Here is an 11,727-nt window from a genome sequence, read left to right as displayed (position 1 = left end):
CTGTGCACCAAAAAGAGTCAATGCTGTGGACTTGTTTTTATGCAAACAGTGCGCTCGACCAGTAGGATACAGAAAGCATTTGAGCACAGATTATTTTTTGAAGACACAAACCAGTCTATTTTCCTTTATTCTGCACATCAATTTGCATGCAATCTCTTTCAGTAGGGCGCACAATATACGCCAAAAAATGATGCATTTTTACTGCAAGCACACAGTTGCACTGTGCGTTTAAATTGTGCTTAAACATGACAATCTTCTAAATATGTTAGAACTTTGGAGCAGGTGCATGCAACAGAGCTGCTTAAATCTGCATTAAAAACGGACGCTGGCTTTCACTTGTGTCTGTCTGGCAGAGATGGTGAATGGATTAAACGTGTTTATAAGATGAACAAGTGTAGGGATTTATTTTAGTTTTCTGTCAAGATTCAACCGGCGAACAAAAATGCAGCAAAATGTCTTTGTGCGGCCTCTCAGCTGTTTCAGCATACTTGTAATCTGTGAGGCGCACGAGCCTTTTTCCAGAAGGCGGAAGGAGGGGGCAGTGAAGACAGGCGCATGCGCAGAAGGTTGTTTTTCCACTCCAGCTTTCGTTTAAAGAGAGCTGAGCTGCGGGGGTTTACTCGTCTGAGGCTGGAACCCAGCGAGAGAGCAGATGACTACAGCATCCATTGCTGTTACCCAGCCTTCACACAGCTCAATGAACTGCTCAGAAACAAGTCACTGATCGTGCCTGCTGCTTTTTTGCAGGCTATAGCTATAGATCAGTGTCTTTATTCATGAGATTACTTTTTTCTTAGATTTTTTTTTACTATCTTAACTAAGAGGTCTCTTGTTTCCGCCATGGTGCTAGGAAAGGTAAAGAGCTTCACAATAAGCTATGACTGTCTTAATGACAGCAACGTCCCCGTCTTCTCCAGCGGGGACTGTGTCTCAGGGAGGGTGATCATCGAAGTCACGGGAGAAATCCGAGTCAAATCTCTCAAAATCCACGCAAAAGGATTTGCAAAAGTTCGTTGGACGGAATCGAGGAACGCCGGATCCAACACTGCCTACACGCAGAACTACACAGAAGAATTGGAATACCTGAATCACAAGGAAATTTTAATTGGGCATGAGAGAGGTAAGATTGAAGTCTCATGGTTTATTTTCGAAAAGCAGAAAGATACGATGATGATGATGATGCGTTTTGTAAATCACCGAGAGATACAGTCCCAGGGGATGATAACAAAACCCTTAACATGATTAAAAGTTAGACAACTTCCACATTATTGCCTGTCATTAGAAAGACAGTACTTTTTGTTTTTCGACACTGCCTACATATAGCTCCATCATTGTTTGAGGGCAAGGTGCTTGAATGAATGACAGCTGCTTAAGCATCCCAGTCGTTCATCATATATTTGTAGTGCAAAAATCCCCCCAGAAAATCGTTTTAAAACTTGACCAAGTTGTGCAAAAACGTGTTTTGTTGGGTGTTGAGGATTGTGGAACATTTTACATGGCATAGTGACTTTAAAAAGGTCGTTTCTTTGAAGCTTGTCTTAAGTTTCCACCTATTGTTCAAAGCGGTTCAATCCTGTTCAGAAAACTGGACCAGGAAGGGGCGGAGCCTAGCTCAGCCTGCTCGGCTGTGATTGGTGGAGAGGTTCTTGTGTGGCTAGTGACATAATTGTCTTACAGCGTGAAGGCAGCTTCTGCAACTTTTTTGGTCATTGGGAAATGTCGTTAGAGGACTCAATAAATGAGTGTTTAAAGCCCGAATTTCAACACTGTTGGAGTTGCAGCTCGTATTTGAAAAACTAATCTATTATGTGTAAAGAGAAGTGGAAAAAAATGAAGTTTATTATTGGGAGAAAAACGCTTTCAGCTTAAAATGCAACGCAGTTGAATCAATCTTTGAGCAGCAGCCAGAAAAAAAAACAATAATTGCCGTAATGTGTTTTTCTTCCAAATAAAAAAGATAAGGGATTATAAAGGCGTTTTGGTCGGCCTTCCTCGCTGTAGTAGTGTCTGCAGCGTCGCACAGTGAATGCGTAATGAGCGCTGCGCAGCTGCGGGGGCTGCTCACACCGGTTTAGTCCGGTCTCCTCCTGCTAGAGTCTGCCGTTTGACTGACAGCTCCCTACTTGTTTACCACACTACTGCTACTGCTTGGGGGGGGTACTGAGCTGGCAGCAGCAGTACACCCGGATTGCTGAAAATGCAGATTTTCCTTCATTTTTCATCAGGAAAATAAGGAATAAAATAAAAAAATATTGCTTCATTTCGGGAACAAACATAAAGCTCCTGCATTAGTACGTAAAAAAATACGTTCCAAGGAGTTTGAGGCATTTAATAAACTTTAATTTGACATTTGTTGTATTTAGGGTTTATTATCCTGTAGATAAATCTCCCCTCATGACATCACTGCTGTGGGTCTTTGTTGCTATGCAAGCACAACCCTTTCTTCTTTGGCCTTGGCACCTCCAAACAACCAACTTCTTTATTTTCTACCACATATTTGCTCTGCTGATTTGTCTCTCAATACATCAGTTCCTCACAGACAGATTTTGACAGTAAAATCCGTTTATTCTCTTTTTGTCTCCCCCACCCTGTGTTTTTTGGTATGATTTTTTCAGATGCCTTCGTACAGCATTTTATCCAGGTATGGTATACATGTGTTTGGAAAACTGTCCTTGTTTTTCAGACGATGATAACTCTGAGGAAGGACTCACCACTATTCATTCAGGAAGACACGAGTTCGCGTTCAGCTTCGAGCTTCCACAGACGTATGTGTTTTTGACTCTGGAATTTCATTGGTTTTTCTTTTAGTGGCCTTTTTTTTAAACATTTTTTGTTATTTTTGTCTCTGTCTGCAGACCTCTGGCTACCTCTTTTGAAGGGAAGCATGGCAGTGTTCGATACTGGGTAAAGGCAGAACTTCACAGGCCATGGCTCCTGCCCATGAAGACGAAGAAAGAATTTACAGTCTTTGAGCACATTGACATCAACACTCCAGTTTTGCTGGTAATTTTATTTTATTTTTTATACACATTGGTGCTTTAACTGCATTTTCTAGTTTACTGCTGAGTTTTAAGTTATTTTCTATTTTTAAATATTTAATATGTTAACAAAAAAAATTGTGTTTCAGTCGCCACAGGCGGGCACAAAAGACAAGACTCTTTGCTGTTGGTTCTGCACCTCAGGTCCTATTTCCCTAAGTGCCAAAATCGAAAGGAAGGGTTACACGCCAGGTAAGAAGTCATCCATGACCAGTCATTTCTGATCAATTCTCTAGTTCTGTTCATCTATAGCTTTCTAGAAATTGCTTAACTCGAACATCAATTAACTCCCCTCTTACCTTTCGATTGCCTAGGAGAGTCTATCCAGATCTTTGCTGAGATAGAGAACTGCTCATCCCGCATGGTGGTCCCAAAGGCAGCCATCTACCAGACACAGACCTTCTATGCCAAAGGGAAGATGAAGGAGGTCAAGCAGCTGGTGGCCAACCTGCGAGGCGAGTCTCTGTCGTCCGGCAAAACGGAGACCTGGAGTGGAAAGATGCTGAAGATCCCACCTGTCTCGCCCTCCATCTTGGACTGCAGCATTATTCGAGTGGAATACTCTCTCATGGTGAGAATGGACCCTTACATTTGTTTACCATGTTGTACCGTTAACGTATTTCTGGACACAGAAAGGGGAAAGTATATAAATACAGAATCCTTATATTCTTGTGAGCAAAGCTCTCTCCCAGCGAATGGATGCATTGGCAAATGCTGGATTGCATCAGGGTTATCCCCACATGCCGTTGAGTGCATCAGCCCAGAACACTGGTGTCAACACCTGATATGAGGGTGCTTATAGCCTATGTGCCCTACAGACAGATACCTGTCAAGTGCAGTGCCTTGCATAAACAGCTGACCCCAAAACATTGACCCACTTCCTGGAGAACTATTGCCTAACCCTGCGTATCCTTATTTTAGCGGACATCCATCCTTATAGAGTTAGATGCAGATCCTTATTTTGAATTTCCATTGACTGTTTGCTGTATTGTATGTTTTTCCTCAGGTGTACGTGGACATACCCGGGGCGATAAATCTTTCTCTGAACCTGCCCCTTGTCATCGGAACCATTCCTCTCCACCCGTTTGGCTCCCGCACATCCAGTGTTAGCAGCCAGTGCAGCATGAGCTGGCTGGGTTTGCCAGAGAGACCTGAAGGTATTTTGGCATCGATTTTAGGAGGATTTCTTATCGTTGAGTGAACGATAGGAATCATTTTAAAGAATGCTGATCATTTACTGTGTATGCTTGCAGCCCCTCCAAGCTATTTGGAAATTGTGACAGAAGAGCAACGGCAGAGCTGTCTAGACGTCCAAGTGGTTCGAGAGGAGCTCAACGGGCCCCTTTTTGCCTATATTCACGAGTTTCGCTTCCAGCCTCCTCCTCTCTACTCTGAAGTAAGCACCAGGAATAAAAAAGTTCTTAGTGTCATATTGATTTGTTTTTTTTATAAATAACCCATTTTTTCCCCCCTCATTTTAGATCGATCCTAACCCAGATCACGACAGTCGTACAGAAGAGCGCAGGCTTGATGCCTGTCCATCCCGCTGAGGAGGATTCCTAAAACTCCCCTCAACCCATGCTGGGGGAGGGTGAATCAAAAAAAAAAACCTGCCTACAAGGCTCTGCTTCAAATGTTTTTCTCGGGAAAAACGTTCACATAGTGCTGTCGACACCAAGAGAGAAACACATGACTCAACCAACAAAGACTTGCTCGCAGGTGTGTTGGATTGAACAGACGTGCTCCTGCTTCCCGTAATGAGAGGAACTGGAGTCTCCAGTTTGGGGTCACGGCCTCCTTTCTGTGTCAGCCAGCCGAGGCCATGGGATGCGTACAGGTCTACACTCTCGGCCTGTATGCTAAATCCCACACTCTCGGCCAGGTTCACGAAGAAGAATGACCACAGCTCAATCCACCAAGATCTTCTGAACCTGTGGCACACAAGGACACAAAGGCTAGGACTGATCGTGTCCAGACTTAAGCAGAACTACCTTTAAAACAGGATGAAGAAAAGAGAAGAAACAACAATGTTTGAACCACAACAGTCTGGCACCACGCTGTCAGATAAAAAAAAGTCACAGAGAGAGAAAAGAAAACGTGGTTGTTCTTCTTCATTTGGGATTTTGTTTTGCACATTATATTTACTTGAGTTGCGTGGCTCTGTTTGACAAGGTTTTTCTTGAAATCACTCGTAGTTAAACTTATAGTTTGGTCTGGCTTTGTAAAGCAGCAACCTAATACTAGACTGTGGGCTTTAACCTTTGAGACTGTCATCGGCGGAACTTCAAGCAATGCTTGAGAACCCCAAATGACTCTTGAAAACAAAGGACTAGACAGTTCAAGAAGAATGCACTGAGCTTTTTTTTTTGTTTTTGTTTCCTAGTGTTTATCCTTTTTCGTTCGCTTTGTAACGTAGAAACCAATAACTAACCGTGGGCTTACTTTCTGACGCAGGACACTAATTATATTGAAGCTCTTTCGGTGTGTTGCCTCCTAAAGCATGGATCTGTGTAGCCTAACTCCTGTTGTGTTTGATAGTTTCCGTTTGACTCCAGTTGGAGAATAGCTACAGCCTGTGTTCAGATGAGATTTGCTCTGCGTTGGGATTAGAGAAGCTGCAGTAACTGTACAATAGAAGGAAAATAGTTGAAAAAAAGCCTGCAACCTCTCCTTTCCTTATCTCAGAGCAAAAGGTTTGCATTACTGCCCAAAATACACTTGTCTCAGGTTGTTGTCTCACTTGCCAAGCAATTGGAAGGAGAAAAGGAGTTGTTTTTTTGTTTTGTTTATTTCAAGTTGCACTGTAAAATGTTTTTTTTCTTGTTCTGTTGAACTACCAAATGAAAGAACAGACCTGCAGACGAGCAAGGCAGCTTTCTGAGATGAATCACATTCCCTTTTTGTCCTGCTGCTTCTGCATCCAGCCAACAGACAGATGTTACCAGACCAGTGACACCACAATGCTGGGTATTTAAAAAAAAAAAAAAAAAAAAGGAGCGTTATGATGAAAGTCACCGCTATTGCATTAAAGGAGTAAACCCAGCCTGATAGAAAAAGCTGGAAGCATCCCAAACCTCTGTTCAGGTCGGTCAGAAATAAGTCGTAGAATAGGTTGAAATGAGTAATACATTGGTTTTCTAACTCGCTCAACAAAAAAGACCACCTGAACAGAGATTTGTCAAGTCAAGAAGCACTTCTTTTGATAAGAAAATAAACAAAAAAGAAAAAAACCCAGCATTTAGGTGAAGGTCTGGAGGTACCAACTAACAGGGTTTTCCCAGTAAAGCAGTGTTGTGTGGGACTTTAATGCATTATTCAGTCTTTTTAAATGTTAGTAACTCAAGTTTACATTTAAAATGTAGAATAAATAAAAGTTTGTGTGTGCACGCGCTTATCAAGATCCTGCTGGCAACGAAATGGAATCCGATAGTAATCGATTAAAAAACAGATTTGACAAAGTGATCTTATATTTGTGGCCTTGATGCAGTAATGACCTGAATATGATGCTTCATTTTCCAGTGTCTATGCTCTTGTATGTTTTGGTTCACGTTTGGTCTGGGCTGTACGTTTTTTGACCTTTCCATGTGATTTTTAAAAAAGGACAAAAAGGGAAGAGAAAAGTCCTCTAAAAGCAATTTTTTAAAAAAAAAACTAAAACATCTTGGAAAGTAATGTTCGTTCTTGATTTCTGTTGTCTGTGAGGGTCAGCTAATAACATTTATTTTGTTTTTCTTTTTCAATTTTGGGCATTCTTACTGGTCGTTTTCATGCAACCCTTTGGGTTAGTCTCCCAGACTTTCCTCACCCGCTTCAAAGCCAGGCAGGCCGCTGTTGATCGGCGCCTCCTACTTAGAAAAAAAAATGGTTGTGTGGCCTAGCAGACTAAACAATTCCTTGCTGGTTAACTTGTGTCAAAGTTGTTTGCAGTTTTCTAGATTTGTTTGTTAGGGAAGTTGAATCAAGCGGTGTGGTGAAGAATAAGCTTTTTTTTTTTTTTTCCAGTTAAGTCATTTCAGTAGTCTATTTGCTCAGAGTAGTCCATTGTCATAACTAAGCTAAAATCCTGACCTAATGATAACAAAGGCAGGAGCTAAAATGTTCAGCTGATGATGGGATCTGAAACATTTTAGAAACAAAGTGCAATATTGCTCATTGACCCCCCCCCCCCTCCCCATATTCTGCTTTATTTTTTTTAATGTTATGTCTGTTAATCATAAAAATGTATAGATATTCTATGAATATGCTATGTTTTGAATGATTTAACCCATGTCTAGTTCTTCCTTGTTGATTTAAATAAACATTTTGTTCTAAAATAAAAACGGACTAAGTGAATTTTCTTTTTGTTACAAAGTACATAATAAGTCTGCCCCTCATGCACGTTCTTGTTTTTAGTGCAATTAAAGGTAAATAAACGTCATTTGTCTGCTGTGCTGAGAGTGAGTTTTACAGTTTACAGTAATTAACGCAAAATAGTTAATAATTCAGTGCTTCATCTTGCTGAAAACAGTGAGATGTTTTTTTGGCCTCCCAGTATCCAGTTAAGCATTTCTCAAAAGTGATGCAACTCTGCCCCTAGAGGTCGTTTGCAGAACAGCACCTGGCCTTCCTGCCTGAAAGTGAGACTCAAACCGAATCAATCTCACTTCTAAAAAAATCAGAGTATTTAGTCAGTCAAGTCAAAATTGTTTCAGATGTATTTTAAAATAAAATGCACCATCATACGAGAGCTTAACAATGCTGCTTGACCTGGGTGTTTCTTTCTTCTCTTGTTCACATTGGTTTAAATTGAAAGAAATTGTCAAACCTTTCTGGAAAGGAAAAGGAAAAAATCCATTCCTCCAATTCTGCGTCTAAGTCATGAAATGAAACCATAAAGTTTAAGAAAAGGAAAAACGATAGTTCACGGTTAACTGGTCAAATAAACCAGAAATGTCAAATCTGTTAAGTTTTAAGATGATACTTTTTTTTTTAACCTTTGCTATATCTCAGTTTACAAAAGCTGTCTAAGGATCATTCAAGTTTTTTGAAACCTATTTAGGTGGTTGTTGTATACTATACTATCATTAAGTAAGCCATCCGTCAGTGACTTTAAACCCATTTTTATCACTCTTTAAACCAATGGTTAACCTGTGGAAGATGCGGGTCACTAACTCTGAAATGCCTTTTGTTGACTTCATCCACAAACAATCACTTTCATTTGTAAAGCACTGGCTCGACATATTTGCGTCAAGCCAGTCTTATATTATTGATTATTTTGGCAATAACCATCATGCATGTAGGATGGTTGTTCGGTCTCACCGGATGTTGCATGTGTCCTACTGATCTATGATTTGCAGAGAGAGCAACATACGACATAAGGCGATCTATGACAAAACCCAGGAGAGTCATTTGCCTGTTGCATAACACAACCTTGATGTTTTTTGAAAGCTTAATGTCCTCAGAAACACAAAAACCTTTGAAAAATGTAAAGTTTTGGAGAGAAAGGTCACTGAACCAAACCTGACATACGACTTGGAGACAGGTCTCCAGCTTTAATGCAAATTTTTGCAGAAATGAATCTGTTTCGCAAAGCTTTAGTGATGACTCAGCAGATCCCCCAGCTTTGACCAAGCACTTCAGTTTTTCTTTGTTGCCCCTACCCTCAATCCCCTGGCCCCTTTTCACCTTTGTGGGCCGGGGCATTTCAAAAAGAAGGGGAGGAGCTTCGAAAGCAGCAGTGTGCACGCTTGTGTGTGCAGTGATAGTGTGATTAGCAAATGCTGACACCACATGGGCCTCAGCTGTTTCCTCTCACCAACTAATCCCACTACCCAGAAGCCCCTGAGATCCAGAGGTTCTTAGTAGCTTGGTGTGACCAGGCACATTCAGAATGGACGGAGGGGCTAGGCTTAAGCCCCCTCGAACGCATGTTATTCAATGCTACATCATCATAGGGAGCTTTGAGGTTTCTGCACTGAAGCATGATGCGGACACAGATTCCAGGAAAGAGGGGAACAGCTCATACTGTAATCTTGGAGCAAACCCAGAGACAGGAGGCTGCCAGAATAAAGGTATCACAAACGGAAGAACTGCAGCTGCATTAAAGCTGCAGGGCACAGATACTCTCTTTAAACATGAAGCTGTCACTAATAGACTGAAATTAATCAAAGTCACCTTGGGATCTAAGACAAATAAGACCCCACATTTCTTCTTATATGGTTGTAAAATGGAAAATTTTGAATTTAAAAAGTTCATCTGTGATTCACACAGAAAAAAGATCCCTTCTTACTCTATTTCGTCAGAGTTGTTAGGAAAGAACTGAATAATGTACACTCATATTTGTTAAAGTCTGACACAGATAGCACAGTTAAAAGGGCTTTATTAAAATCACAGACTCTTCAAAAGTCTGCAGTAATTACAGAGTTTCAAAAAGGGAGATCTACCTCACTTTCAGGTGCAGTGGATTGTTATTTTACTCTACATGCCATCATAAGTTAGGCCTTCACTTTGAATCTATGGCTGTTTGCTTATCTTTTTTTTCTTAGCCAGTCACAATCATATTTTTGCCTTTAAAGTTATAGATGGTTCTCTTTCCACTGGCCCTCCTACAACCCGTTTTCCACTTTGGCATGGTCTGGCCCTAAACCCCCATTAGCGTCTGGGCTCTGGGGTCTATCAATGGTCCAAGTTTTTCCCATGCAGGCAAGACCTCAATGGCCCAGAGCCCAAAAACCTTGATTTAGATGTGCATACTTATTTTATGCACATCTTTCTGTATCACAAATAAAACTTTACTTGAATTCTTTCATTATCGAAATGAAGATTGGTCTTTCACAGACCTTTGTTTGGAAGTATGTCCGTGAATCCTTCCAGAAAGTACAGTGAATAATAGTCACTAGCCATCACCTTCATCATTGTGTCAGGTCACTTGTAAACACAAGCAGCAGTTTCAAACACGCATGTCGGCTTTTGTTATGTGACAGAGTTAAAGGAACAGATGGAGCCACAGAAAGGATCAGGAGGGAATTGAAAGGAATGAGTCTTCTTTCTGTTTTTATGTTTTTTACAGAGAGAATGACGTTTCTTTTTTTGCAAACCGTCTTGGTGTTCAGTTTGTCGCACCATAAAACACAGATGTCAATTTCTTCCTTTAATCTCAGCCTCAAGACTCCAGAGTCTGGCCTTGTCTTGCTGATATGTCACATTATCGGCGCAGAGCCAAAACATTTATTATGTTTTTTGGGAAAGGGTTGTTCCTGCCGACCAAAGTCTCTTGCACAAGCAGAAAGTGTAGCTATTGACAACTAAGGTCACTGAAAATCCTCATAAAAGTTCTGAGTAGAGCTGCATGGGCTCTTCCTCTTTGGAGCTGAGTGACTTCTTGTGCCTCTCCATGTTTAGTGTGTAAGGGAACATGACACTCAGTGACAGTGAACTATGTTCTCATGCAAGACTCCCATCCCTGCCATACCAAAGGCCCAGCATGGTGAGCATTCCACCTTCAACCTTCTTCAAACTCACGCACACTGGTAAGTTTCCAACTCTAACACTACAGCAGAAGTTCAAGACCTTGCTGCCTCTTGCAGACATCAACAACTCTGTTGTCTGTAGTTTTTTTCAAAGTTGAACAAGTTGACATACTGAAGTTGTAAGTTGTGCAAAAAATAAAATGTAATAACTTAAAACAGTCAAACTTCATAGAGGCCGTTTTAGGTGTAAATACGATCATTAAATCAGCTCAGGCCTAAAAGGAGGCAGATGCTGCACACAAAAAACAACAAATAAAAAAAAGGGATTTTTTTTAGATAAAGCAGCTAAGGATTTAGAAGTTCTTCCTTCTTGCTGCGGCAAAGCAGAGGTGTTGGCCTTGAGTAGTACTTCCTCCAAAACCACCTGTGTAGGAGTTGCTATGCTTTTGAGTTGTCATCAAAGCTATTTTAAAAAGTGAGAAGTCCTAATTTGATTGGTTTTCCTTAATCCACATCAAATAAGCAAATAACATCAGAGGATAGAAGCTGGAGTGCAATGCATATTTTCCAAAGGTAATCCTAAAATTAAGCACCGTTTTCTCTGGTGTTTTTTTCCAGACAGGAATAATTTTGAAGGTGAAACTATGTAACTAATCTTGCAGCTCTTTCCCAAAAGTCCTCACTCGTCGTGTATCCTGTTTCAAGGAGAAGGGAGGCCAAGCAGAGGAGTGTTGCTCATCTTATTTTACCCCTCTGGTCCCCAGTGGAAGTTCCTCAGCCTCCTTTTTTAGCCATGGCTGACTCATACCCCCCCCTCCCTCCCCCACAGGTCCTTTTGCAAACTCCCTGCTCAGCTTTAACCCTCCCTTTCTGTGCCTGCTCACATTCTCCTGAGTCACAGAGAGCAAAGGAGAACCCTCTCCCTCCCCTTCGGGGTGTCTCGCTCCTGATCAACAACAGGTGCAGCAGGGGCCTAGAGAGGGCATGTGGTCCGCCGGGCAGGTTGGCCAAGTGTTGCAGTCGCTTCTTTCTGTTATTTTACCCGTCTGGCTCCAAACATCCAATCTGTCACCTCCTCAACATCTTTTACTCAACTTCGAAACACTCCTCCTTTCCCCGTCTGCCGTCTGAGCACCTCCTTCCCTGTCTCTTTTCTCCTCTTATGCTGTTCTTCCTTGTGGATGCTCCTTTTTTCCAGGTATATTTTATTATTATTTTTATTGTCATTCCTCTAGCAGCTC

The 11,727-nt window shown here is 41.4% G+C and overlaps 1 protein-coding gene across 2 annotated transcripts; it reads left to right on the top strand.

Moving 5' to 3' along the window:
• The first annotated feature begins 533 nt into the window (after positions 1-533).
• arrdc3a (arrestin domain containing 3a) lies at positions 534-7,357 on the top strand. 2 transcript variants are annotated; one of them, XM_004072460.5, is made up of 8 exons: positions 534-1,120; positions 2,684-2,765; positions 2,856-3,003; positions 3,128-3,230; positions 3,353-3,609; positions 4,045-4,195; positions 4,292-4,434; positions 4,520-7,357. In XM_004072460.5, exons 1-8 carry the CDS (start codon positions 841-843, stop codon positions 4,586-4,588), a joined length of 1,233 nt encoding a protein of 410 aa, XP_004072508.1. In that variant the 5' UTR covers positions 534-840; the 3' UTR covers positions 4,589-7,357. The 2 variants fall into 2 exon arrangements, with proteins under 2 accessions (XP_004072508.1, XP_078808981.1); XM_078952855.1 differs by having other exon boundaries at positions 560-1,120; positions 2,616-2,765.
• Positions 7,358-11,727: the final 4,370 nt, after the last annotated feature.

The sequence above is a fragment of the Oryzias latipes genome, chromosome 9 (assembly GCF_053564925.1).
Source record: "Oryzias latipes strain Hd-rR chromosome 9, Olatipes_Hd-rR_3.1".
Lineage (NCBI taxonomy): Eukaryota > Metazoa > Chordata > Actinopteri > Beloniformes > Adrianichthyidae > Oryzias > Oryzias latipes.
Note: the sequence above shows the minus strand (reverse complement) of the source record. Positions and strands in the feature narration are given on the sequence as shown.

Excerpts from the sequence above, each read along its gene's own strand:
- arrdc3a (XM_004072460.5), top strand. The coding sequence starts at position 841 with ATGGTGCTAGGAAAGGTAAAGAGCTTCACAATAAGCTATGACTGTCTT. Across the intron at positions 4,196-4,291 it reads TTTGCCAGAGAGACCTGAAG|CCCCTCCAAGCTATTTGGAA; the intron begins GTATTTTGGCAT and ends GTATGCTTGCAG. Across the intron at positions 4,435-4,519 it reads CTCCTCCTCTCTACTCTGAA|ATCGATCCTAACCCAGATCA; the intron begins GTAAGCACCAGG and ends CCCTCATTTTAG.